The 27,846-nt window shown below is 44.5% G+C and overlaps 2 protein-coding genes and 1 non-coding gene across 8 annotated transcripts in view; all 3 read left to right on the top strand.

Annotated features, from left to right (window-relative positions):
- Positions 1-13,546: 13,546 nt before the first annotated feature.
- LOC122660169 (serine/arginine-rich SC35-like splicing factor SCL28) lies at positions 13,547-18,864 on the top strand. Of its 6 annotated transcripts, none has more exons than XR_006332638.1 (7): positions 13,548-13,849; positions 14,481-14,558; positions 15,258-15,422; positions 15,517-15,578; positions 15,726-15,765; positions 17,065-17,250; positions 17,385-17,505. XR_006332638.1 is itself a non-coding variant. In XM_043855361.1 (7 exons), exons 1-7 carry the CDS (start codon positions 13,677-13,679, stop codon positions 18,662-18,664), a joined length of 795 nt encoding a protein of 264 aa, XP_043711296.1. In that variant the 5' UTR covers positions 13,548-13,676; the 3' UTR covers positions 18,665-18,864. The 6 variants fall into 6 exon arrangements, 4 of the variants coding, with proteins under 4 accessions (XP_043711297.1, XP_043711296.1, XP_043711295.1 ...); XR_006332637.1 differs by having other exon boundaries at positions 17,065-17,290; XM_043855361.1 differs by lacking the exons at positions 17,065-17,250; positions 17,385-17,505 and adding exons at positions 18,043-18,309; positions 18,655-18,864.
- A 1,674-nt stretch (positions 18,865-20,538) lies between these two features.
- On the top strand, positions 20,539-20,611 carry TRNAA-UGC. The gene has a single exon. It is a non-coding gene; the product is annotated as a tRNA-Ala (tRNA).
- A 4,279-nt stretch (positions 20,612-24,890) lies between these two features.
- Positions 24,891-27,846, top strand: part of LOC122660167 (serine/threonine-protein phosphatase BSL1-like) — a 57,786-nt gene continuing 54,830 nt past the window's right edge. The window contains exons 1-5 of the mRNA XM_043855358.1: positions 24,891-25,311; positions 25,410-25,470; positions 25,582-25,660; positions 25,768-25,847; positions 25,947-26,041. Coding sequence (XP_043711293.1) covers positions 25,107-25,311; positions 25,410-25,470; positions 25,582-25,660; positions 25,768-25,847; positions 25,947-26,041 — 520 coding nt within the window. The 5' untranslated portion in view covers positions 24,891-25,106. The remainder of the gene's footprint in view (positions 25,312-25,409; positions 25,471-25,581; positions 25,661-25,767; positions 25,848-25,946; positions 26,042-27,846) is intronic.

Here is a 27,846-nt window from a genome sequence, read left to right as displayed (position 1 = left end):
TTGTCTTCTCTTTATCTTTGTTTTGTTTCGCAAAAATCCCCCTTTATGGGCATTGTTTTTCTAACAATAGTTCGGTTCAGGTAAGGATTGGAAAATCAGCGGTTCTGAACCATCTATGAAACCAACTAAAATCAGACCCGAATAAAACCAATTCCTAAACCTTAGTTGGACCAATCACCAAATCCAAATTCCAAAACACCTAAACCCTAACTCATTTTGACCTTCATTCTAGTTCTAAAACAACGAATTGCAAACTTTTTCCTCTTCGAGACTTCACCTCTTCCTTCCTCTTCTACAATCCACAGTTCCACTCTTCGTCTCTTCGAGTTTGAGACTTTGCTTTGCTCTCTGCCTTCTCTCGTCCTACACCCAAACCCCAAAGAAGTACACAAGTTACATGTAGATCCCTCCATTCCGTTCGAGTGCTGCCCCTAATCTAATTGATATCTTTTATTATTAGTATTATTATTATTATTATTTGTTCCACCTATCTACTACTTAATGGAACTTTAAATAAAGCTACAAGAGAGGGGGGGAGGGGAGGGGAGGGGGAAAGGGTGCGCCTTATAACACAAGGTGAAGACAGGAGAGTCAGTTGATGTTTTACTGGTAGAGTGTTGGCTCTCAGGAGGGCACACGTTTGACTATTCTATCTTCACCTTGTGTCATAAGGCACCCCCTTTCACCCCTGTAGTAGGTGTAGTTAGTGATAAGGCATAGAATCACCTCACCAATCAGATGCTGCCACTTGGCCGAGCCGAGGTCAATCCGAGGACCGACCTGAACCGAGGGAAGTCGGGCCAACCTTGTCCCCCAGAGATCACATGGCTGAGCTGAGCACCACGGCTCAGCCCGCAAAGCACTCCCAAATCAGCCATCGACCCCGAGCCGACCTCACGCCAGTCAACCGAGATCGAGATCGAACTCGGAGGCTGACCACTAAGGCCTAGCCCTCCACAAAAGCCTTTGTAACAGCTCATCGGGAATCGCAGAGCCACATCAGCACAATCCGAGAATCGCGGGTTAAGGATCGAGCCACAATCCTATCACGATACCGAATCACACTCCCATTAGGACTCTTACCTTAATAAGAGTCCGACCCCCAAAATAACTCTCCACTTCGCTCTACGCGAGAGAGCCTTCCAAGAGAAGAACTCCTACCATACTAGGACTCTCCCAACCGCCTCACCTCACTCTATAAATACTCAGGTATGGAGCTCAAACGCTCATCTCACTTTTAGTAAACTGTTACGCTGTTGCACTAGTGACCTGACTTGAGCGTCGGAGATTCCTAGGCCGGGGCCACACCGACTCACTCGAGTTTTTGCAGGCTCATCCGTGGGTGAACCGGGCAATGGAGGTTTTCATACGCAAAAGATTTGGCACCATCTGTGGGAACGACGTCAACTAGTCATCGTCGTTTCTGCCAATCCAAGGGGCGAAGACGATGGTGGTGCAAACAAGATCAAGACAGCACGACTCCGCCTCCCCCGGGGATGAGCCGTAACCTGATAGGCAAGTGAGATGTTCGCCGCCACCTGAAACATCATGGCAAGGCGTGACCGGAAGACTCCCTCGGGCAGGGGGTGTGCAGCCCAACATGGGCGCCGCGCAAACCCAACTCCCCGGCCAGAGGGTGGGAATGGTGGAAGTGTGCTGGACACAGCAGCGGCTGACCGGACATAGGTCGAGCCAAACTTAAACGAGCTGAGCCTACCACCGCCGCCACCCTTACTGGAGAATTTGGATCCGTAAGCCTCGACGAATAACCGGCAAGTTATGGATTTACAGTTGCAGATGCTCCTCACCAACAAGATGTTGCATACTTTCATGACCCAGATGGCCCGGGTTGGGCTGATGGGTCAACCACTGGTCGCGCCCCCTCCAGCCCCGATCTGTGTGGAGGGAAACTTACAGCAGAATGGTGGCCGACATCGGGCCGAGCCTAGCCAAGCCGTATCGTCACATCCGCCTTGTCAGAAAACTCCTCCCCCGTGTCCCAACAGGAGCGGTCAGCGGGATGAGCAGGAGCATCTTTGGAGCTCAAGGACAGGGCAAGAGATCGAACCAACTGCATCGGTAGCGAGGAGATCGGTATTTTCAGGCCGACTGGGAGAGGATGGGAGGCCGAGGGCACACCAAGAACAACAGAAGGTAGCCCCCCGGTGCCGAAGCCCGCCACCTCTCTGAGAAGAGCAGTCGAGAAGCCCCCATGGGTCTAATTTCCAGATGGAAAAAAGAATAAGGAGGGGTGATGCTGACCGAGCCGATCAGAATGGCCGACCTCAACGGGACGACCAAGTGAACCGATCCTGAGCTGAAGGATAAAATGGTCGACCTCGGCCGAATGAACGGGATAATTTACCTTAGATGGACGAGCCGAACAGTCGAGCACGTGAAATCGAGTTGGAAAAACGGCTACTAGACTTGGCCGAGCAGGTGGAGGGATTAAAGAAATAGGCGACCTCGGACGCCTATTCCCTGGTTGGACGACACCTTTTTCCTCTCGAGATCATGATCGCGCCACTACCGGTCGGGTTCAAGCCACCTCCCTTCGACCGGTATGACGGGCCAACCGACCCGACGGATAATATCAACTACTTCAACGTGATGATGACCATGTATGGGGGAACCGAGATTGTCTCTTGTGGGGCTTTCCCCTCATCTCTCAAAGGCGCGACAACCTTATGGTTCTCCTGGTTGCCACCAAACTCCATAACGAGCTTTGCTCAGCTCTACCGAGCCTTTGTCACGCTCTTCCAGAGTAGCATGAAACACAAGAAGACGATGGTCAACCTCCTCAGATAAAGCAACGATCTGATGAGTCGATCCGAGCGTTCGTTTCATGCTTCAACAATGAATCCTTAGACATCAAGGATTTGGATGAGCCCGCGGCCCATACTACGATGAGCAACGGGCTCGCTGACATGGACCTCATTAAGGACTTGGCCCGAAAGCCGACCAAAAACCTAGCCGAGCTCTTGGAGAGGTACAATGAGTTTGCAAATATGACCGAGGTGCTCCAAGCCCGGAAGGGAAACGAAGGTCGACCCGAGAAGAAAAGGCTGACGACTGATGACCGTAAGGAGGAAAAGCAGCCCAAGACTGATCGTCGAGCCGAGAGATTGGACCAAGCTTGAAGTCTTGACTACACCCCCTTGAACACGACGCGGAAAGAAATCTTGATGCAAATACAGGACGGCGGATACATCCGCCAACCCCCGACCGATGCAAGCCGGGTCATCTTGGAATCCCAGCAAGTATTGTCAATTCCACAAGGACACCGGTCACGACACCGAGGATTGTTATCAGTTGAAAAGAGAAATCGAAGAGCTAATCAAGGCAGGGCACTTGAAGCGGTACATCAAGGGAGGCCGAGAAGACCACAGACGTAAGAGGTCTGAAGGCCACAATCAGAAAAGGGCCGAGCCGAGGTCTAGGAATGGACGAGCCGAGCGTGATGAGGATAAAATTCGAGCTGAGAAGAAAGACTATGGATCCGGGCCGAGCAATGACAAAGGAGCTCCCATATACACTATCCTTGGAGGGGCCGGACAAGAGTTCACTCGAAAGGCCAAGGCAAATGTGCGGTTCGTCGGGGTCGCCGAGATGCCAAGCAAAAGGCCAAAGTCGGAGGCGACGATCTCCTTCACTAAGGCTGACCTGGAAGGTATAAGTTTACCTCACGATGATGCTTTGGTAGTGCAGATGGAAATCACGAAGAGACCCATCCATCGGGTATTGGTCGACACCGACGCATCCATGGACCTTATGTCGCTAGACGCGTACCAACAATTCGGCTTCGACGACAAAGTGCTCAAGCCCGAGGGCACCTCACTTCACAGGTTCTCGAGAACCGTCGCCACCATCAAGGGCTCAATCGCCTTGCTGGTCACGATCGGACAAGCTCCATGTCAAGCGACGGTCTAGGTCAAATTCATGGTAGTGCGATCGATGGTGGCCTTTCAACGCCATACTCAGTCACCCATCATTGACCGCTCTCCAAGCCATCATCTCGTCGACACACTTGAAGATGAAGTTCCCTACCGAGAATGGCGTCGGCGAAGTTCGAGGTGACCAGAAGAAAGCACGGGAGTGCTATACTACTTTTGTCAAACAAAACAAAGGCAACGTCCGAGGGATGGCGATGTGTGTCGAGCACTTCCCGGAAGACCAGCGGGATGAACTTACCCAAAGAAGACGATGACCTGTGGAAGACCTGACCCCGTTTCCCCTCAGCGACGAAGACACAACAAAGATGGTACAGCTCGGATCACTGTTGAGCGAGGAACAAAGGAATCAGTTCGAAAACTTGTTGAAGGTAAATGCCGAAGTTTTTGCCTGGTCGGCCGCCGACATGCCCGGTATACCTCAACATATAGCCGAGCATCGACTACACATATATCCGAGCCAAAAGCCGGTTCAACAGAAGAGAAGGAACTATGCCCTTGATCGCCAAGCCACTGTCAAGGAAGAAGTAGAGAAGCTACGCCAATCAGGGTTCATCGGAGAAGAAAAATTCCTGACTTGGTTGGCGAACGTCGTTATGGTTCCCAAACCGAACGGGAAATGGAGGATGTGCGTCGACTACATCGACCTTAACAAGGCTTGCCCAAAGGAGGAGTACCCGCTACCTCAGATTGATCTCTTGATTGGCGCCACGACGGGGCACGAAATGTTGTGCTTCATGAACGCGTACTCCGGCTACAACCAAATCATGATGCATAAGGAGGATGAGTCATACACAGCATTTCGAACTAACCAAGAAAATTTTTGTTACAACGTCATGCCGTTCGGATTGAAGAACACTGGAGCAACATATTAATGGCTGGTGAACTACATATTCAGCGGGCAGATCGAAAGAAACATGGAAGTCTACGTGGATGACATGTTAGTGAAGAGCTTGAATGCTGAGCACCACCTCGCCGACCTAGAAGAAGCCTTCGGCATGCTAAGGAAGAACCAAATGAAACTGAACCCCACCAAGTGTGCATTCGGCATGACCTCGGGAAAGTTTCTCGGCTTCATGGTCTCCGTCAGAGGCATCGAAGTCAATCCGGCAAAAATCAAGGCCATCCAAGTGATGAGCCCTCCAAGGACGATCTAAGAAGTACAAATGCTAAACGGGCGAGTGGCAGAGTTGGCACGATTCATGTCGAGGTCAGGCGACCAGTGCCTGTCGTTCTTCAAGGCCCTCAAGAACATCCGAAACCCGAAGGACTTCATATGGTCGGACGAATGTCAACAAGCTTTTGAAGAACTGAAGAAATCCGCCTCTTCTTAGCCGACCCGAGCAAAAAGAAGAGCTTCAAGTTTACTTAGCCGCTACCCCAGTGGCGGTCAACGCGGTGTTGGTTAGGGAAGAGGGCCGAGCTCAGAAGCCCATATACTACATCAGCCATGTTCTTGTCGACGTCGAGACGAGATACTCCAAGTTCAAAAAGGTAGCATTCGCTCTTGTCATGGCCGCGAGAAAGCTAAGGCCATACTTTCAAGCTCATCCAATCGCGATGCTGACCGACCAGCCTCTCAAGAAAATATTGCACAAGCCCGATGTGTCAGGTCGACTGATCACCTGGGCAGTCGAGCTGAGTGAGTACGATATAAGCTATCGCCCGAGGACCACGATAAAAGGGTAAGTACTTGCCGACTTCGTCGCCGAGTGCACAATGCCCGACCTCGAGGTCGAGGAAGAGAAGACAACGAAAGAAGCCGATGCGGGAGCTAAAACCGACCCGACCTGAACCATGAACGTTGACGGCTCGAGAAACCCCGGGGAAAGCGGGGCCGGGTTGATCTTAGTCAGCCCCAAGGGCTTTCGCATACAATACGCCCTAAGATTCAAGTTTTCAGCCTCAAACAATGAGGCCGAGTATGAAGCCCTCCTAGCCAGGCTCAGAGTGAGCAAGGCTGTAGGCGTCAAGCAATTAAGGGTACGAGGAGAGTCGTAACTTGTGGTCAACCAGGTCAATGGAGACTATGAGGCGAAAGATGAAAGAATGATAGCCTACTTGAGCCGAGCACGGGAGATGATTTTTGAGCTCGAGCACTTTGAAATGACCCGAGTACCGAGGAAAGAGAACGTTGTGGCCAACACCCTGTCTAGGTTGGCCAAGGCCGACCTCCCAAATCTGAGTCGATCAGTATACATTGAGATTCTGGACAAACCTTCCTTGCAAGAAGAAAGCGTTAGACACATCGAGGAAGACGGGCCGACCTGGATGGACCCTATTGTAAACTACTTGGAGAATGACCAGCTCCCGGAGAGTCGGGAAGAAGTAAGAAAAGTCAAAATCCAAGCTACCAAGTACACCATGATTGACGGAGTGCTCTATAAGAAAGCCATCACGGTGCCCCTCCTCCGATGCCTCGGACCGAAGGGAGCCAAATACGCCCTGGCCGAGGTGCACGAAGGAATATGCGGGAGCCACATGGGCGACCGAGCCCTAGCATATAAGATACTTCGACAAGGGTTCTATTGGCCGAGAATGCAAGAAGAGGCCATGAAGTATGTGAAGACGTGCGAGAAGTGTCAGCTCTTCGCACCAGTGCCGAGCCAACCTGCAACAAAGCTGACCCCTATGCTGAGCCCGATCCCTTTGACATTCTCAGAGATTTCACCCTGGCATCGGGGAATCGAAAGTATGTGGTCGTGGTGATCGACTACTTCACCAAGTGGGTCGAGGCCGAGCCCCTGGAAACCATCACCGAGAAGAGCATGGAGAAGTTCTTTCGGGATAAGGTCATCTATTGGTTCGGACTACCAAAAGTGCTAATCCCGGATAATAGTGCGCAATTCAATAACCTGGCCTACCGAGAGTTCTGCAAGCACTTCTATATTGACTTTCGACCAGTCTCAGTAGCTTATCCACAAGCCAATGGACAAGTAGAGGTGTCGAACCGAACACTACTTGCGGGGATTAAAAGAAGATTGGATGAAGCCAAAGGTAGATGGGTGGAAGAGCTGCCGAACGTCCTATGGGCATATCGGACAACCATGAGAACACCGACCGGGGAGAGTCCTTTTCGGCTAGCAAATGGAACCGAAGCCCTCACTCCCGTCGAGGTCAAAGTGTCATCATACCGAGTGCTCAACTTCGATGAGAAGACCTACAAGGATGGACTTAGAGCCAACCTCGACTTTCTTGATGAAGTCTGAGAAAATGCCTTGCTTCGAAACACAGCTTACAAACAGAAGACGACAAAGTACCACGACTCTAGGGTGAAGGAGTGACATTTTCGCCAAGGAGACCTCGTCCTCAGACAGCTCAGCGCGTCCCAACCAAGGCAGCAAGGAAAGTTGGCACCAAATTGGGAAGGCCCGTACATTGTCTCCAAGCAAATTCGCCTAGGAACGTATCGCTTGCACACTCCAGGGGGCAAGAAGGTACCGAGGCCGTGGAACTCAAAAAATTTGAAGAAATTTTTTCAGTAGTCTTCTTAGATATCTTGCTCGGCATGGTTTATGACGAGCATATTTTGTACTCGACTTCGGCCTCGACGTTGACGATTCAATAAAACAAAGTCTTTCTCCACTACTTAGCGTACTTTCAAACTCCAAGCATGTCGAGTCATAAGACCAGTCCTCATAGACCTGGCCAACGTCAAAGACCAACCCTCATAGGTCGGCAACCAAGTTGTAAGACCGATCCTCATAGACCTGGCCGACCTAAAAAAGATCGACCCTCATAGGTCGTCAACCAAGTCGTAAGGCCGGTCCTCCCTCAAAGATCGACCCTCATAAGTCGTCAACCAAGTTGTAAGACCGGTCCTTATAGACCTGGCCGACGTCAAAGACCGACCCTCATAGGTCGGCAACCAAGTCGTAAGACTGGTCCTCATAAACCTGGCCGACCTCAAAGACCGACCCTCATAGGTCGGCTAAGTCAGAAGACCGACCCACATAGTTCGATGACTAGACCAGCAAGCATAAATTCTCGCCACAGCCGAGCCGAACGAAAGCCAAAAAGCAAGCAAAAATATCCAAGGCATTGTGCTCGGCCATAGAGTCAGTTCGGCCACACAACCAATCCAGTAGTAGCTGGACCAAGCTGACCGGTGAAAATGACAAGTTAATAAAGATGGACGACAACATGACCTCGGCCCATCGTAGACGTTTCATGACCAAGCGGTCAGGCCGACCTGACCGACCCAGCACAGTGTAGCTAAAAAACAACCAAGTCCTGGAACTCGGCTAAGAGGCTGGGTGGGCAGATATGCCACGGCACACAGACAATCAAGTACATCACATCCAAGGAAAGAAAGGCAAATGAGTGCCTAGCTCAAACACTTAGACAATTTGTAAAAAGAAAGTTTTCTATTCATTGAAGGTCGACAGCCCGGCATGGTTACAAAAAGTGGGCAGCTCGGCCCAATACATACAAAAAAAAAAAAAGTTATCCAAAACCCCGCGCAGGGGGATGTGTACATCAAAAGAAGAAAAGGGAGCCTAGAGCTCGGCGGTGTGGAGGGGGTCCTCGACAGTAGGGTCCTCGACGGTGACCTCCTTGACGGCGGCATCCTCAATGACCTCGTCCTGGGGAACGGTCACGGTCAGGCCGACCTGGTCGACCTCTACCCCAACATCGTCTCCCAACTCCTCGACCACGGTGGTCGTGTCATCGTCAAATTGGGAAAGATTGAGGGTGGGGTAGGCGGCCTTTATCTCCTTCCAGTGGTTGGCCCGACCAGCCTCATAACCCTCGTCGTACGACGGCTTCCTTATTTCAGGGCACACCTCGGTGTATTCCTCCGACATGAGGTACTCGGTAACAGCCTCGGCTCGAGCCCGTGCCAGGTCGCCCTTGGCCTTCTTCTTGGCTTGGTCGAGCTGAACCTTCAAGGCCTCGAACTCTTCCCCCCGCTTCGCCGCCGCCTCCTCCAAGCTCTTGACCTCAGCCTCGGCTTCGTCGAGCTTTGCTATGGTCTCCCGACACCTTAGGACGGCCTCGCGAGCGTCCTTGTTAGCCAACTCGACCTGAGCCTCAAGAGAGGAGTTCGCGGTCAGAAGCCGTTCGAATCGAAGAAGGGTCTCCACGGCCTTGGAAAATCCCTAAAAAAGATAACCGAACATTAGCAAGGCCGAGCACAATAGGTCGGACCACTCAATAAAAGCCGAACAGAAAGCTTACCATATTAAAGTCTTGGAACAGGGAGGAGAGGTGCTCAGGGTCCGTCAACTTCTTGAGCATTTCCCTGTCCCGAGGAAGCCGACTTGTGTACGTGGTGGAAGGAGCGCGGGCGTGCCAGGACCTTTGACGCAGGCCCAAACGAAACTGGAAACGGCCGGTCTTAGCTTTCGACCAGGACAAAATGGTCTGTTCTAACTTCAGACTGAGACGAAATGGCCTGTTCTGATTGACAAAACAGCCTGTTCTAACTTCTAGCCAGATCGAAACAAAATGGCCTGTCCTGACTGGCGAAAACGGGCATTTCTAAGAGGTCAAAAATGGCTTGTTCTAACTTTTAATCAGGACGAGAAGGGGATCCTTCCGTGCCTGAGTAGCTCTAAGGTCTTTTGAGTAAAGGCAAATCGCGATGGACAAAGCAAAGAAGAAGATTGAAAATCAAATTGTTGCTTGACAATTACATAGCCATTGAAGACACTTACACTTGCCATCTACGGACTGTTGAACATGTACAACTTGGTGTTAAACTACACTAACCACACCAAATCTCTTGTTGCCAGTAGCGTATCCGTTGAAGTTCCCACATCTTGCTTAGCAATGATCTGTCGAAGCTTGCAAACTTGATTCTGATGATGATTGTCTTCTGAAACATGGGCCAGAAGACATGGTTGCTGGAGTTATTCTCCAAGTAAGGCCTACATGAATTCCCCTTGAAACACAAGCCAATGAGGCATTGGTGGCTGGAACCCAACTCCAGCAAAAATTACAGAAGGGATGAAAGATTATATCCTGAAAGATAAAAACTGGAAATGATAAGATAAAATAAAGATAAAATGCAGATTGTGTTGTGTTGATCCGTTGAGTGATCTCTTCCTCTTTTGCTTGGCTTTGTCTTTTATAGAAGATAGACTTGGTAATTCCCATAACCAACCATTCCACTTGCTTCCTTGATTGGGGCCACTTTCACTCAAAAAATGCTTATCTCTTGTGCCATGTGGCCATGTGGGGTTTGTAACCTCCCACCATCTATGGTCATGGCGGGTCCTACCTTTCCACTTGGTTAAATAAAATTTTAAAATGGTAACTCCCTGGCAGCGTGCAATGCACGGCCCTATGGCACACAACTGAATCCCAATTTGTGGAATTTGGGTACAAACAATACCCATCACAATCCCGTTTGAGCGAGGCCACACGAGTTTGAATGGGATTGTGGATAAATTTTTATCGGTCTCCAGTTTGGCCTCTTGACCGAAATACAAGGGGCACTATCAGGAATGGATATTGCTGCCCCTGGTTTGCCTAATTCAGGAATGGGATCCTTCATCGGCACTTCTTCTTCCTTGAACCATCACGATTTTTCTTTCTGTCGTCCCACGGGTGTGGCAAAATGTGTTGGTAAAAAATCCAACACCCACACATAGAGGCACAACGCACGTGGTGGAAGGAGCGCGGGCGTGCTAGGACCTTTGAGGCAGGCCCAAACGGAACTGGAAACAGTCAGTCTTAGCTTCCGACCAGGATAAAACGGTCCGTTCTAACTTCAGACTGAGACGAAACGGCCTGTTCTGATTGACGGAACAGCCTGTTCTAACTTCCAGCTAGACCGAAACAAAAATGGCATGTCCTGACTGGCGAAAACGATCGTTTCTAAGAGGTCGGAAATGGCCTATTTTGACTTCTAACCGGGACGAGAAAGGGATCCTTCTGTGCCTGAGTAGCTCTAAGGTCTTTTAAGTAAAAGCAAATCGCGATGGACAAAGCAAAGAAGAAGATTGAAAATCAAATTGTTGCTTGACAATTACATAGCCATTGAAGACACTTACACTTGCCGTCTACGGACTGTTGAACATGTACAACTTGGTGTTAAACTACACTAACCACACCAAATCTCTTGTTGCCTGTAGTGTATCCGTTGAAGTTCCCACATCTTGCTTAGCGATGATCTGTTGAAGCTTGCAAACTTGATTCTGATGATGATTGTCTTCTGAAACACGGGCCAGAAGACATGGTTGCTGGAGTTATTCTCCAAGCAAGGCCTACATGAATTCCCCTTGAAACACAAGCCAATGAGGCATTGGTGGCTGGAACCCAACTCCAGCAAAAATTACAGAAGGGATGAAAGATTATATCCTGAAAGATAAAAACTGGAAATGATAAGATAAAATAAAGATAAAATACAGATTGTGTTGTGTTGATCCGTTGAGTGATCTCTTCCTCTTTTGCTTGGCTTTGTCTTTTATAGAGGATAGACTTGGTAATTCCCATAACCAACCATTCCACTTGCTTCCTTGATTGGGGCCACTTTCACTCCAAAAATGCTTATCTCTTGTGCCATGTGGCCATGTGGGGTTTGTAACCTCCCACCATCTATGGTCATGGCGGGTCCTACCTTTCCATTTGGTTAAATAAAATTTTAAAATGGTAACTCCTTGGCAGCGTGCAATGCACGGCCCTATGGCACACAATTGAATCCCAATTTGTGGAATTTGGGTACAAACAATGCCCATCACAATCCCGTTTGAGCGAGGCCACACGAGTTTGAATGGGATTGTGGATAAATTTTTATCGGTCTCTAGTTTGGCCTCTTGACCGAGATACATGGGGCACTATCAGGAATGGATATTGCTGCCCCTGGTTTGCCTGATTCAGGAATGGGATCCTTCATCGGCACTTCTTCTTCCTTGAACCATCACGATTTTTCTTTCTGGCGTCCCACGGGCGTGCCAAAATGTGTTGGTGAAAAATCCAACACCCACACATAGAGGCACAACGCATGTGGTGGAAGGAGCGCGGGCGTGCTAGGACCTTTGACGCAGGCCCAAACGGAACTAGAAACAGTCAGTCTTAGCTTCCGACCAGGACAAAACGGTCCGTTCTAACTTCAGACTGAGACGAAACGGCCTGTTCTGATTGACGGAACAGCCTGTTCTAACTTCCAGCCAGACCGAAACAAAATGGCATGTCCTGACTGGCGAAAACGACCGTTTCTAAGAGGTCGGAAATGGCCTGTTCTGACTTCTAACCAGGACGAGAAGGGGATCCTTCTGTGCCTCAGTAGCTCTAAGGTCTTTTGAGTAAAAGCAAATCGTGATGGACAAAGCAAAGAAGAAGATTGAAAATCAAATTGTTGCTTGACAATTACATAGCCATTGAAGACACTTACACTGGCCGTCTACGGACTGTTGAACATGTACAACTTGGTGTTAAACTACACTAACCACACCAAATCTCTTGTTGCCAGTAGCGTATCCGTTGAAGTTCCCACATCTTGCTTAGCGATGATCTGTCGAAGCTTGCAAACTTGATTTTGATGATGATTGTCTTCTGAAACATGGGCCAGAAGACATGGTTGCTGGAGTTATTCTCCAAGTAAGGCCTACATGAATTCCCCTTGAAACACAAGCCAATGAGGCATTGGTGGCTGGAACCCAACTCCAGCAAAAATTACAGAAGGGATGAAAGATTACATCCTGAAAGATAAAAACTGGAAATGATAAGATAAAATAAAGATAAAATGCAGATTGTGTTGTGTTGATCCGTTGAGTGATCTCTTCCTCTTTTGCTTGGCTTTGTCTTTTATAGAAAATAGACTTGGTAGCTCCCATAACCAACCATTCCACTTGCTTTCTTGATTGGGGCCACTTTCACTCCAAAAATGCTTCTCTTGTGTCATGAGGGGTTTGTAACCTCCCACCATCTATGGTCATGGCGGGTCTCACCTTTCCACTTGGTTAAATAAAATTTAAAAATGGTAACTCCTTGGCAGCGTGCAACACACGGCCCTATGGTACACATAACCGAATCCTAATTTGTGAAATTTGGGTACAAACACTACCATACTAGGACTCTTCTAACCGCCTCACCTCACTCTATAAATATTCAGGTATGGAGCTCAAACGCTCATCTCACTTTTACTAAGCTGTTACGCTGTTGCACTAGAGACTTGACTTGAGCGTCGGAGATTCTTAGGCCGGAGCCACACTGGCTCTCTTACGCTCACTCGATTTTTTGCAGGCTCATCCGTGGGCAAATCGGGCGACGGAGGTTTTCACACACAATAGTAGTTACATAGGGAAATTCAATTTGATTCCGGTTTCTACCTTGTCCATCGTGAATTAAATCAAAATAACCTGTTTATCCAGAACCGATTGACACTCTTAGCCACAAAGCTTCACAATCTCATGGTTTCATGGATTTCATAGAAACAAATCCGGTGCGGGTGATACAGATCGCCCGATCTACATCGGGTCCGTAGAATCGCTATTATACGGGGACTGGGTGATTCCGATTCCGATTCGACTTTTTATTATTATTTGTTTTTCCGGGTAACCGCCCATTTCGATTTACTTAAACAATGCCGAGAGCGCCATTTAATTAGGGTTCATATAAAGGCGTCCATAGGGCATTTCGGTGTTTATTTCTCCTTCGTCAATTTGTTCTCTGAGGAGTCTTTCTCTCTTCTCGTTGGGTCTGCTGGGGTATTCTCATTCACGCATTTAGGTTGAGGGTTTTTGTGAGGAGACGAACAGAAGGAAGGAAGCTGCGAAGATGGGAAGGTACAGAAGCCGTAGCAGGAGCTACAGTCCCCGGCGCAGCAGAAGCCCTCCTCGACGGAAGCGATACGAGGATCCTAGGGACAGGTACCGAGGTAGCAGGTCTTTTGGGGATAGACGATCTGCTCCTTCTGGATTACTTGTTCGAAACATAGCCCTCGACGCGAGGTAGCATCCCTTTTCCTGCTTTTGCATTCATTTATCTGTTTTGTTCTTTAAATTCTAGGATTAAGGGTTTTCTTTTCATTCTAATAAAAAGGGTTTTCAATGGTTTTCTTTTCCTTGTGTGTATTTATTTTCCCTTATAGTTCCCCATTGGTAACGAGTAGTTTTGAAAGTTTATCTACTTCGTATTTTAATTTGTCATTTTTCTCTCTTCAACTCATCTGCCCATGCTCTTCATGATAACTTTTGGGAGCATTATTCACTTTGTTGGAGTGGTTGGAGGCGTGTACATTTTAAATAAAAGGCGTTTTGCAAAAACCCAGCCCATCTTTTTCACCCCCTTATAGAGATTGTTCTTCTTTTCTTTTCGTTGGAAGAAATAGTTTTTCATTGTTCTTGCCTGTGGTTATTGCGGTGTTTGCTTTTTTCTACCCTTCTTTGTAATTATTTTCAATGAATGTCCCCTTATTCCTCTCTACATCTAATTTAATATTGACTCTTGATCTATTTACAGTATTTTAAATTCTAACCATTTTGTCTAAATTTAGTCTCTCCTATTATATTATTTGAATTGGTTCAGCAATTTTTATTAGGATGACTTAAAATCTGATTATTGTAGCTGCTTCTGCTGCAGGCCCGAAGATCTTAGGATCCCATTTGAACGTTTTGGTCCCGTGAAGGATGTGTATCTTCCAAAGAATTACTATACAGGGTGAGTTTTGAGTCATTAGGTTCTTTCCTATGCCATATAAAAGTTTGATTTTTAGAGTCCCTGGAAATCAGAGAGAAGAATGCTATTGCGTTGGCAGTCTCTGAGATTTTCTACATATGATGCTTCTATTCATGTGATTAATGATTATCCATGTACAATTTGCATAGATTAAGATCCCAATCAGGCTCTGTTGGTGAAGTCTGTAGCCTGTCATTGCCCGGACCCAGGATTGAGTCCCTCCTTCACCTTGCATGCTATGCGTTTCCCGCCTTTCTCCTGTACTCTAGTCTTGCTGTTGTGCTTTGTATTGAGACTGGTTACGTTTGACAAAAACAATTACAAGCATTAACCTAACAATTCAACTCTGTATCTCTAATGTAGAAGCAAAGCCATGTTATAGGTTTTAGAATTGTGGTTTAGGACCCTTTAAGTAGATTAGTTTTTGGACTGAGTTTGTGCAGCTGTGGTCACGGTATGGACTGCGAGACTGGTTGAAATTTCCCCACATGGTCAAGAAATCTTTTAACCTTTTTGTTGATATAGATTTTAGATCTTTTTGGGCTTTGAAGTTTTGGATGCTATTTTCTTTTTGTTTATTTTTTCCTGGAACTGTTTTGATTTGGATACAACAGCAGAATGTAGCATAGATAATTTTTTGGATTTTGCATTATCTGATGCTTCTGGATGTAAACCTTCTAGAGAGCCACGAGGCTTTGGATTTGTTAAGTTCCGCAATGCTGATGATGCTGCTGAAGCCAAGATGCAAATGAACCATCAAGTTATTGGTGGACGTGAGATAACCATTGTGTTTGCTGGAGAGAACAGAAAAACTCCTCAGGAAATGCGAACGACTTCACGCACAAGGTGCAGCTTCTTAGTTCTTATCTCTCAAGTTTTTCCGTTAAGTAGAAAATTTCTATTACTTTTTTTGGTAATGATATTTTTCTTGTGTATATAGTGACCGATATGGAGGAGGCAGAAGGCGATCGCCAGCAAGATCCCCAAGACGTCGATATAATTGTCAGTTTCAAAATACTTATTACTGGTTTTTGTTTCTAATGTTTAGTTTGCATTTGTGCTTCCTCAGTCATGTATAGTGTTAGTGATGGTGTCTGAAAATATTACTTTTTCATTGGCGCACTGCTTATGATATTTTCTGTATGACAGCTTATTCACGGTCACCTTCACCACCCAGGCGTGGCTCGAGGTCTGCATTCTATTCTTTGCTTATATTTGTTTCATGTATTCATGTTGGTAGTCCCTGTTTGGGTTTCAATGTCTCTCAGGCATTGGGATATCTGGCCATGCAGCAAGTCTCATCAAATTCAAGTGTGGCTCCATAAAACTGTCTGGTTTCAGTGCAATTCTGCATAGAAATACACATCATGGAAATATTTAATCTTGACATAGCCCTTGATATATCAGAGACCTTGAGATATGGTCCTTGCAAAAGCAATGTACTGGCATTATGGTTGTGTGTGGAAAAGTAAGTTTCAATATGGTGAATGTACTTGCGAGTTACGAAAGCATTGCCATTAACTATAATTATTTATATCATTCTTTTAGGTACTTGGGATATTAAATATTGGTAGTGTAAAGTAATAGGGGGTGTGTTTTCCAGACTCCATTTAGTTGGGATGATGTAGTTGAGTTCTATATATTATTAGGGTGCTTATTTTATTTACAAATACAAACTTGAAAGACTAAAAGAACTTGCTGCAATGATGGCTCTTGGCTAGTTTATGCCTTGTTACGGTAAGGATACACCGTTTGAGTTACAATTAAGTTGGATTGCTTGAGTATGTTTTTCAGTGGCAGGTTTTCTATTTGTTTTTGGTAGTTCTGAGATGATACCAACTTTGATGAGTTTTTCCTTTTTCAACTTTGCTGCTGTTCTTTATATAACAGATTGGGTTTGGTTTTTCACATCTGCTAGGAGGATCATGTGGATTTTGTCAGAGCACAATTATTTTATATTCACAGATGAAGTCACTGTTAGAGTCGTTGATTGAATCTTTTAATGTTTTGTGTTGTGATGTCTTTATCATTTTTTCTTTTAACTGTTGATGTTGGTGCGTTGACTCTAGTAGTTTCTATTTGGCAAAATGTAATTGCATGTAATTTACGGGCATTTGACTCTTAACCTATGTTAGGGGGGGGGGGCTCAAGTTTTCCAGTGGGTATTTCTAGAATAATTTTTTTTAAGGATAGTGGTATGATGTTAGGGTGTCTTTTTTTTTTTTAATTTTAAAAAGGCTCTAAAACAAGATCACCTTCCTTTTTCCCTCTGTATCAGTTAGCTACCCTCTGGCTTCTTTTCCTACTTACTGCTTTAAGAAAATATTACCTACTTACTGCTTTAAGAAAATATTACCCTTTCACCTAGATGGCCCCCCTTTTTTTTATTCTTTAATTGATGCATGCTGCATGTTCTCTCGGGAGGAATGAATGAAGCATGTGTTCCTATGGATTTGAATAACATCTGGTGGTGGTCTTGTTCATGCAGATTATAAAGTGAAATGAGAGACTAAAAGAATTCATCGATTAGAAAAGACTAAAGAGAAAAGGGATAAAGTGACTACTTGCTTACTTATCTTTCAAAGTCACTCAAGAAGTATTCATTACTGATCTCATCCTCGTCAACTGTAACCGACGAATGGCTTGGGCTTTCCAAATTTTTCAATTTTGGCTTGTAATGCTCAGCGCCACTAAATTGAACTGTCAAAACCATGGTTTGTGAGATAGATTACAATCACAAGAAAGCTTTATTTTTCTTACATTATGCACGTTTTAAAATTTGATATCTTGGTTTTGTATACTATCCAGTTAAGAAAGAATCTAGAGCTTATAATTGCCAAAACGGAAAGATCTTGGTCTCCAGAGAATGGGAGCCATGGAAGTTCATACTGCTAGAGGTAGAGGGTGTCTTCTGGTGGGGGTGCCCATCCTTTCCACCAAGGAAAAAGATAATTTGGGTTTTAGAGAGATGAGGCAAAGAGAGCTGTGAAGTTATCAGTTGCTGATCAACCACCTCACTTTGTGGTAGAGCTTAACTCAAACAGTTTGTGGACCGAAAGTTTCATATTTTTGTCAGATATCTGAAATATGGTGCCAGGTAAAGGTCATGTCTCCGGTACTTGGATTCTGAACCAAAATTTAAGTGAAGGCTTTTCACTCTTGCCAACAAGTGAACTCAAATCAGCTGTCTTTACTTTATTTAACAATAAAAGTGCCTGATGATGATACTGTTTTGTTTTGGCTTTTTAGAGTTTTGGAGTAGTTTAGTTTTTTTCCATAGAATTGGATATGGAGTTCTTTGTTGCATGCCCCACCTGGATAAACCCATTTGGGCTCTTGGACTGGGTTTTTGTGCTTTTATAATTTAGTTTACTAATAATACTTACTCTTTGTGGTCGATATTTATTTTTTATACTTTATATACTTGAATATTAGCACTGAGTTTCATTTGTGCTGGTGAGAGCAGAGACAGGGACCGTGGTGCAAAGGATGATAATTACTCACCATCGCTGTTGAGATCGAGATCAAGATCAAGATCCAGATCCAGATCCAGAACAAAATCAAGATCCATCTCACGATCCCCCTCGCCTCGCAATGAAAGGGACAATAGGAGGCCCCTAACCCCAAAAGAGAATGGTCGGGGTCCTCCCAAGGAGAGAGACTATAGATCAGATCACAGGTCAGCAAGTCCAATCAGGAACGGTCGGAGTCTATCAAGATCTCGCTCGTTCAGGTAGCTCTAAATTATTTATATTCTTCAATTTTTTTTATAGTCCCCTCCCACCTTCTGACTCATAATTTAACTCGTTGCATAAATCCTATTCTATAATCCAGAGAGAAATCAAGAAATTTTTCTGTATTGGAATTTGATTTAAAGTGCACATCTAAGATCTATTAACGGGGATTCTAGATCACATTAGGTGTAGGTGGTTTGATCAGCATCACATGTATCTTGTAATTTAAGAGATCGAAGTTGGAAATTGTGTCAGAGGATATCTGAGCTTAGCAAATTTTTGTGTTGAAACTTGAAATTGAAGAACAATGCACTAATTGATCCATATGATCTTTGTTGATGCAGCCCCCGCTGATTAAAGTTCTGGGCATCTGGTGTTGCTTTCAAGGTTGATCTGTTGAGCATGGTTAAGCGGCTGTGAACTCTGGTTAGGTAGGTTAATAGTGGGTTACTGGGTCTAAATTTGTAATATATTTAGTGGGTATCACCTGTCTTTCCGGACCTACATGTATTTTCGTATTGATATTCTACCAGGAAGTTCCTGGAAACAGCTTACTGCTTGCATTTTGTTTCTGAATTCTGTGACCTGGAAACACCGAAATACAGTTTGATTGCTTTTAGCTTTTGTGTTGTCTTCTTGTTTTCTATTATTTCTTTTTCATTTTTCCTGCTCTCTGGCTCAGTTTGGTTGCAAGTTTTGTGGTCATGATTGCATAATCTACTTAAATCTCCAAGGAGAAATGTTTCCTGTGGGGGATTGTACTGTCCATGCCCAGACACGGGCCGAAATGACCGCCTCGTCACCCCCATGAAAAGTGAAATACCAGCTATGAGAGCTTGGGTAGGGACATCAACAGGAATGAAATTTGTTATTCTACAGGTTGGGTGGTAATCGTGCAAGTTCCTGTGTCTGGGTGCAGGGCCATAGGACAAGGTAGTTTTTTTTGTTTTTATTATTATTTTTTATCATAAATTAAGAGTATTATTTATATTTCCATGTAATAATAGTTTTACTTGCAGATTTTTCTTGTGAAAAAAACACAAATTTCTAAATAACAGATTGGCTAGTGTTTCTCTGTGGGGCCATGCCGAGCACAGCAGCCAATGACAGCCCATGCTCAGGCACATTGGGGGGTTGGGTTTGGGTTAGGATTTCCGCCATTTATGGGGGTGTGCCGGTTTCTTCCCAGGGTGTGGCCCCTGTGTCCGATGTAGAGAACGTTTCTCCAAAACAAATTTATTGACATTTCCTTCAAGATATACGCTTCCATAGGTTACTGAGGACCGAACCGCTCTTAGATACTTTTTCTACTCATTAAGCTGATGAATTAGTTTCTTATGGTGACAATAGGTTTCCTCTGTAAAATAAGAGGGTGGGAAAAACTAAAAAAAATCTAACTTATTTCTTGAATCATGATAGGGTAATAAAATCAATATTTAGATGAGGTGGGAAAAGGATTCCAACCAATAACTCAAAGATTGTTGCAATTTTTTAGTTTAACATGTTTTTGATATGCATTGTCGGTATATTTTCTGGGTTTAGAGTGCATTCTGAAATCGATTCTTCTCCATTTTCTCGTTTCAAATGTGTTTTAGACTCAAAATCTATCTAAAGAGTACATCAAACATAGCCCGCATTACATAGTACATCAATCCATCCATCCATCAACTGAAAATGAGAGCTGCGTAAGCCCAATCGATTGAGTAAATGGGTGGGCTAATCCCTTGAAATGTGATCTGAATACCGATTGATCCGAGTTGTACTTATCTAGGATTCAGATTGATTCAGGCTGAATTGGAATCGGGATTGATCGAGGCTGATCTTGTTACGGGTTCTGATTTCTTGCACCTTGGTGAGGGTACCAATGAAAGAGCATCCAGCTGGGTTTTCCAATCACATGATTCTACTTTCATCTTAACAGGCGATGGATGGAAACGAACAAGAAGTACTATTGCCACAGAAGCAGGAGCTCCCAAGGATTGCTTGGCCATTGCCTAAGAGCCTGGTTTTAAGAAATTTCTCACCAACTAATCCTTTTCCCAACATTTGGAAAAACCAACATGATTCCAGAAAATGTATTCCAATCTACCCTCAGAAAAAGTTCTCTCCAGCTTAAATTATAAGTGTAGCAGTATATGGTGGTTCAATTTAAGCTTATGTGCAAATTTGAACAGCTAATCCGTAATTTTATTAATTTAAATTAATTGCCTTATGCCATAAAGTTCATAGGGGATGTAGCTCAAATGGTAGAGCGCTCGCTTTGCATGCGAGAGGTACAGGGTTCGATCCCCTGCATCTCCATCTTTTTTTTATTAGTAATCTCTCACTCTCCTCCCTTATAAGATGGCATGGTGAATCTTTGGAGATGGAGGAAAACTTTCCCCATTATATTATGTTGTTGTACTTTCATTTTCACAAGTTAGAATTATTCAATTGACACTTTCTAATTAATAATTCTCGCCTTCTTTTATTCGCAAAAGTTGTTTGGGGATATAAAAGAGCTTTATAAATAGTTTGAAAGTAACATATTATCACTTTCTAATTAATTTGCGTCTTCTCTTATTCTCAAAAGTTGTTTGGGGATATAAAAGAACTTTAAAAATAGTTTGAAAGTAACATATTATCACTTTCTAATTAATTTGCGCATTCTGTTATTCTCAAAAGTTGTTTGGGGTAGAAAGAGCTTTTATAAATAGTTTGAAAGTAACATATTAGTATGTAATTATTAAAAAGTGTCATTATCATGCACATATTTTGAGTACATGCGAAATGACAATATTTATCCGGATTGAGAAAAAAATTGTGTGCTACTAAAAGTCTGAAAGGGCAAAAAATTAAGATTATAAATTATTTGACACCAGGAGTCTTGAGAGATCTCCTCAATAAGAAAATCTCATCTCTTAAGAGTCGAGAGTGTGCATGCAATATTTGTAGGGGCCATGACATTTAATGAATAATCCTCGCAATTCAAAGTTGTTCAATGCAAGCCCCATCGAAAGTTCTTCAAGCTGAGAGAGTAGCCAAGTTAGATCCATGGTTTTTTTGGATCAGTATTGGATCGGCCATATCATCCTTCCCACATCGATACTTAACTAATGCCATGTCGGTGATATGGTACATATAGAGGTGAAGATGGTAAGAAACGATAGGACATAGGTGTAATTGAAGGTAAAACCATTCAATAGGCTGATACAAACGGATACATATTGGTTATGGTATTGCTTTTGGAATTGACCGAAACCCTTTATGATACCATGAACTAAAATCATCTGACACCCGAGGTTTAAAAAAACATGGAATCGGGGATTGAATCAGTCAATGTTGATTATAATGTGAACCGATTCCAAATAATTTTGAGGTGGAAGCGAGATCGCCCTTGGAATCGAGAATCAACCTTGAAATTGGTCTGATCCAAATGAGAAGATGAGGAAAATGAATTGGAATCGGCCAATCCAAATTTAAATTCAGGGCATATTGGTTTGGATCGTCAGGAAACGAGATCGGTGTTTGTCGATTTTGATTTGAATTGAACGATTCATTGATTCCCGAATTAAGTTGCCCTTTACAAAACTAACTACCAACAAGTTTGCATTACTAAACTAGCCAAAAAAAAAGATGCTTATTGCATAAATACCCAAAAATAGTAACTAAGGTACGTATGGGATTTAAGGGCATACAATGATTTTACATAAATGCCTCTCCTCTTCCTTCCAATTTTACTTTTTTCAGCATTTTCCCTTGTGAGTCAGGGCTCGAGACAAGGGCACAAGAGAATGGATCTTCTGCACGTACCAACAGGTGAATGTACATCTCAAAGCCAATCACATTTTAATTTTATTTTCATAAAAATCCCCCACCCCTTGTAAATGGCAAAAGTAGGACAGATGGTTGACTCTCACATGTACGTTCACTTGTTGGTACGTGTAAAGGAACGGAACTCGATCTCTTGCATTCCAATCCGATGAGTTTTATTTTTTTTTTTTGATTGGCCTAGGTTCGATGAGTTTTGTTACTATTCTTCACTTTTTTTTTTGGTGGCTTAGTAGTTTTGTTACTATTACTTTTGAATTGTTAATGAGGTTTTAGTTCGTGTTTCAATTCCATTTTGAATATGCAAAAATGCTAAACTTTGGCTTCTTAGGCTATCAGAATGGATACAACAGAATGAGTGAGAGCAAGCAAGTTCGAGATTGTTGTAGAAACCTTCTTAATCTTTTCTTTGAGATTGCTTTGCTTTGTCAACTTGCTTAAGTGAATGTAAAATGTTAAGAATGGGTTAGCCAGTTGAGATATGGTCTCTTTTCGTCAAGCCGTTTTGAAAGAGATGAAATAGGTGGTTGCCCCTCCTCCACTTCGTCATCTTCTTCCTCTGAACCATCATTGGTCATTCCTGCCCAAGTACCTGATTCCATGGTTCAATCCAACTTAACCCTGAACGGTGGCACCGTTCTCATCTTCTTGATCCACTCCTCAACATTGCTAGTTTTGTAATACCATTCTTTATTCTAGTTATTTTGGTTTAAATCAAAGATTGGGTAATCTTGTAAATTAAAACCCATTTGTAGATAATCTTGTAATTTTTCAAAAAAAACCCCCCCTCAAAACGGTCTGGGGTTGAGCAGCCATCATGTTGTGTTCAACTCCCAAACCGCCACGTGGGTTTCATGCCGATCCAATGGTTGGTAGACGAGCTCAAATCAAAATTCAAAATTGTCGCTCAAAAGCCAAAAAATTCAGGCCATCGAAGAACTCATTGATGAGGCATAAAACACCCCACCTATCAGAGGCTGCCACATGGCCGACCTGACCTCAGTCCGAGAAGCGAATTGAGCCGAGCAGGAAATCGGGCCGACCCCATCTCCGATAAGTCACCTGACGGAGCCAGACTCGCGCAAGCTAGCCGGTGGCTGAGGCCGAGCTCTGAGCCGAACTCACACAGGTTAGCCATAAACCCCTGGCCGAGCTGACGGTCAAGACCAAACCCTCAGGCCGACCTCCCAGGCCGAGGTGATTGTCAAGGCCGACTGACCAGGCCGACCTCCTAGGCTGACCTCCGAGGTCGAACCCTCCTCCACAGAAGCTACCATAACGCCCCACCGGGGATCGTGGGGCCACGTCAACACACCCCGAGAATCACGGGATAAGGATCGAGCCACGATCCCAGCGCAATACGAAATCACACTTTACATGGATTCTTACCTTAATAAGAGCCCGACCCCGAAAATAGCTCTCGACTCCGCTTTACGCGAGAGAGCCTTTCAAAAGAAGGACTCCTACCATACTAGGACTCTCCCAACCGCCTCATCTCATCCTCACTCTATAAATAAGCAGGTATGGAGCATCATTCATCATCTGGCTTTTACTATGCAATTACGCTGTTGCATTGGAGACCTGACTTGAGCGTCGGAGAGACCTTGGCCGGAGCTACACCGGTTCTCTTGTGCTCATCGCTTGGTTTTTACAGGCTCATCCGTGGACGAACCGGGCGTCAGAGGTTTTCACCCGCAACACTTATCTACCAATCATTGGATCGACATAAAACCTACATAACAACTTTTGAATTGAACACATCACGATGACTACTCGACCCCATAAACGAGCTCAATCCTCATCTTCCCACATCTCGACTCATATTTATATGCTCTTTCTTTTATAACCATGTGGATCCTATATTGATCAAAATGAGATTTCATACATGTTGTAAGACCAACATTGACCATATCTTCCCTCGGTGGCTGAGCATGTGATACCATGTTGCTAAAACCATCTTCCATAGCGCGATTGGTGCCATATGGGAGATTCCCCCATACTTGTAGCGTGGGGAACCCTTTCCCCTCAATTTGTTAGGATCATACTGTTTTGCAACGATTTTCTCATCCAAGAGGACTTCTCTTCCATATACAGTCCCACACTATCAGTTCATCATACTTCTGAATATTCACACTCGAAAAAAAAACTGATAAACAATGGCGCACCACTTTTTCCCTTTTCAGTTTTCATATTTAATGGGTGGGTTGGTTGTTATAGCATTTTCCCATTTTATTTGTCATGTTTGACAGGATTATTTGACATAAAAACTGCGTAAAAGAAGGAAAGGAAGTCGCGAAGAAGTAAGGACTGAGGATTGAGCAATTGAAAAGGGGGGTTTTGCCAAATTGTTTGATTGATTTCTTACAAGTAAAGCATTTGTCACTTGGGTTGATTTCCAAAGAGAGAAATCGTCAATTTTGAGGGGATCGATAACGAAGTAGAACGAACGGAATTGCAAAGGCTAATTGAGAGGAAAGTGCAGATTGAGGACTTCCAGAGAGGTCTAGAAGTGAGAAGATGTCGTGTGTATTGACTCTTATGGAGACGAAGGGCTTCTTCGTCTGTAGCAGTTGACTTAGGTTACAAAGAAAGCGCCAGCCAACCAGTACACTTCTTGACTCCTTCCTTAGTTCCTTCTTTCTCCCTCTTCTTTTCACTTTGTGCTTCTACATGATCAGTTTCTCTGTAGAGCGAGACACAGAACATTGAAAGAAAGTAATTTTTATGTTCTGTGATTAAAGAGAACGAACCCAACTGGAATTCACAATCAATCAATCAATCATCGAAGTAGGAAAGAGAACAGGTGAAAAGAAGAAGGGGTTCGGAATCGGTGCTCAGCCCAGTTGAGCTGAGCCCCGGCCCTACCTCTCTGATCCACCACCTTTAGGGCTTCCCCATTTTCTCTCCCTTTTCCCCCACCTTTCCATTTCCGTCTGTTCTTGTCTACTCTGTAGCTCTCCTTCTATCTTCTAAATCTTTTGGCTTGATGGGTTCAAAGCCGTGGCTACACCCGGCTCCGACCTACCATGCCCTGGAGACGAGCTGGGACACCGAAGAAGACGCACCAGGCCCACGCTGTAGCCACACTCTTACAGCCGTCGCCGCCACCAAATCTCACGGACCTCGCCTCATCCTCTTTGGTGGAGCTACCGCAATCGAGGGCGGCGCTTCCTCCTCTGTTCCCGGAATCAGTTATCTGCTTTTCTCACTCTTACTCCTATCAGTTTCGGACTTTGATTGTGTATTAGTTAGATAAGTAAATTTCTTGTTATTACTATTGTTTTTGCAGGATTGGCGGGTGTGACCAATTCCATTCATTCTTATGACGTGGTCACCAGGAAATGGACCAGGTATTAAGCTTTCAACCAGTCCAGTCGTTTTTTGGTTCACCATCGTGATTCTAAGAATTACATGAGTTTGGGTAACCTTTTCTTATGAATTTTTTGAAAATAATTTTGCAGGCTCCAACCCGCCGGAGATCCACCTTCTCCGAGGGCTGCTCATGCCGCTGCTGCTGTTGGCACTATGGTTGTTTTTCAGGTGAAAGAAGATGATCTACATGGATCTGTGCTTAGTTATGTTTGCTAAATTTATTTTTCATTGAAGTTGGTTTCATTTTGTTTTACTGGGTGATGCTGTCTTGTTAGGGTGGCATTGGTCCTGCTGGGCACTCCACCGACGATCTTTACGTTCTCGACTTGACCAATGACAAATTCAAATGGCACAGGTTTTATACAAGCTTCCTTCATTTACCTGTTTCCCTTTCTTAGATTGTGTACTTATAGGACTATTGTAAAGTTTTTATTTTTCTTCGGCTTTGATGTAGGGTTGTTGTTCAAGGCCCAGGTCCTGGGCCTCGCTATGGTCACTCTGTGGATTTGGTTGCCCAACGATATCTGGTAACTGTCTGCGGTAATGATGGTGAGGTCCTTATACTCCAATGCTTTGCTTCTCCTTCCACTTGCTCATTCTTTTTGTTTCCTAATTTCCTTCATTGTGGAAGATGTATATGATCCTGCACTGTTGGTGGGAGACTTAGAGATTGTAAGATGAAATTATGGAAAGTTTGGGTGTTAATTTTCCTGAGGTTTAATAGGATTGTCCTCACTATGAATCTTTGCATTCCAAGACCTCTCCTCTCTGCATAGCTCAAATGGAAGAGAGATGGCACTCATGTTTTAGTTTTTTGAACTTCCATTATTGTGCCTATTCATGCTTTAGTTTTGTGAACTTCCTTATTATTGTGTCTAAACATGTATTGTCAACATAAACAGTGTATTGTTGGTGCTGGTCGTATTGGATGGCCCTGGGTCGAATACAATTTCTCTTCTACTGAATCTCATAAACCCAAGGATAAAAAGTAGGGTAAATTTTATGGACACCCCCTGCATTTAGGCCTAAATGAACAGCCACCTCAAAAACTTTCAAAATTTCAACCTTCCCCCTGAAGAATAACACCGTTAACTTAAAACTTGAAATGTCCATTTTAACCTGCGTTACTTATATACATAAAAGCCACTTTCATGTTCTACCCTTTCTTTACTGTTGGAGACCTACAACTCAGAGGCAGGCAACCATTGAAGACTTGAGAACTTAGGCAACCTTTGAAGACTTGAGAACTCAGGCGACTTGTACGCTACCACCGACGACCTGCAAACTCCATCATCCTCCGCTTGCTACTTGAACCCCCAGAGGCTATAACTTGATCCTTTGAAGAGCGTTCGACCAGAATCCTCCATCTATAACACAACACACCCTGTGGATATTAGCAAAAACACAAGTTGAAGGCCTTATCCTCCACACTGCCATAGCTTTTCCTTCTCTCCCAGTTGCTCGCTTCAGAGTCCAAATGCTAGTGCACAACTTCTCCCTACCTAAGACCCTAAACCCTTTTTTTCATTCCTTCCTATGGAAAAGCTTGAAACGGCTCCCTGGTGTTCACTAAAAAACCTTAATTCTTACCCAGATTCCTTCTAAAACAAGGCCAAGAAATCTCACCATTAAAGCAATTTCCGGAGACAGTAATTTATCGATCTCTTTCTCGCACAAGAATGTTACTCAGCGTCGAAATGTCAAAGTTTTTGCTGGTTGGAGCAAGAAGAAACCTGGAGGTCCCTCCACTGGTCGAATCGAAGGTGGTGCAGAGCTCTAGCGAGAAGCCAAGAGGAACGCTCGCAAGAAGAGCAAGAGAATTGCCAAGAACCTCTTCTATCGCCTAAAAAACCCTAACCGTAACCATGCAGATAGTTTCTCAGAGAAAGAGCTTCAAATGATCGGTCTTGGTTATGAGTTATGACTGTATGGTTTGATTCATGGAGAAGGATGACCCTAATCTGCAGCATCCTTATGATTGGTACAAGTACGGCCAGTATGGTCCAGACTTGTGGCATGGGGTCGTCGTCGGTGATCCTATCCATGGTCGGATCTCTGATGAGTGCGTTTCCCTGATTGGAGAAGTTCGGGATCAGGAGGAATGGGAGAAGATCGAACTGTTCGACATGGCGAACGATTTTTCTCGGAGATTGAAAGCCTTGGATAGATCAATTGGGTTAAGGTATTTCTGGGTTTTTGTTTGGCATCCTAGTTGGAGAATCACAGAACAGCCATGGCAGCAGTGGACTCTGGTATCTGAGGTCGTTCTGGAAGCTGGAAAATAGAGATTAGACAAGTGGAAATTAAGAGGCCAATTCGGAAACAGAGCTAAGATCTCTGATCATACAGTGTGC

This window comes from Telopea speciosissima, chromosome 4 (assembly GCF_018873765.1).
Source record: "Telopea speciosissima isolate NSW1024214 ecotype Mountain lineage chromosome 4, Tspe_v1, whole genome shotgun sequence".
Classification (NCBI taxonomy): domain Eukaryota; kingdom Viridiplantae; phylum Streptophyta; class Magnoliopsida; order Proteales; family Proteaceae; genus Telopea; species Telopea speciosissima.
The sequence above is the reverse complement of the archived record's forward strand: the minus strand, read 5'-3'. Positions and strand labels throughout refer to the sequence as shown.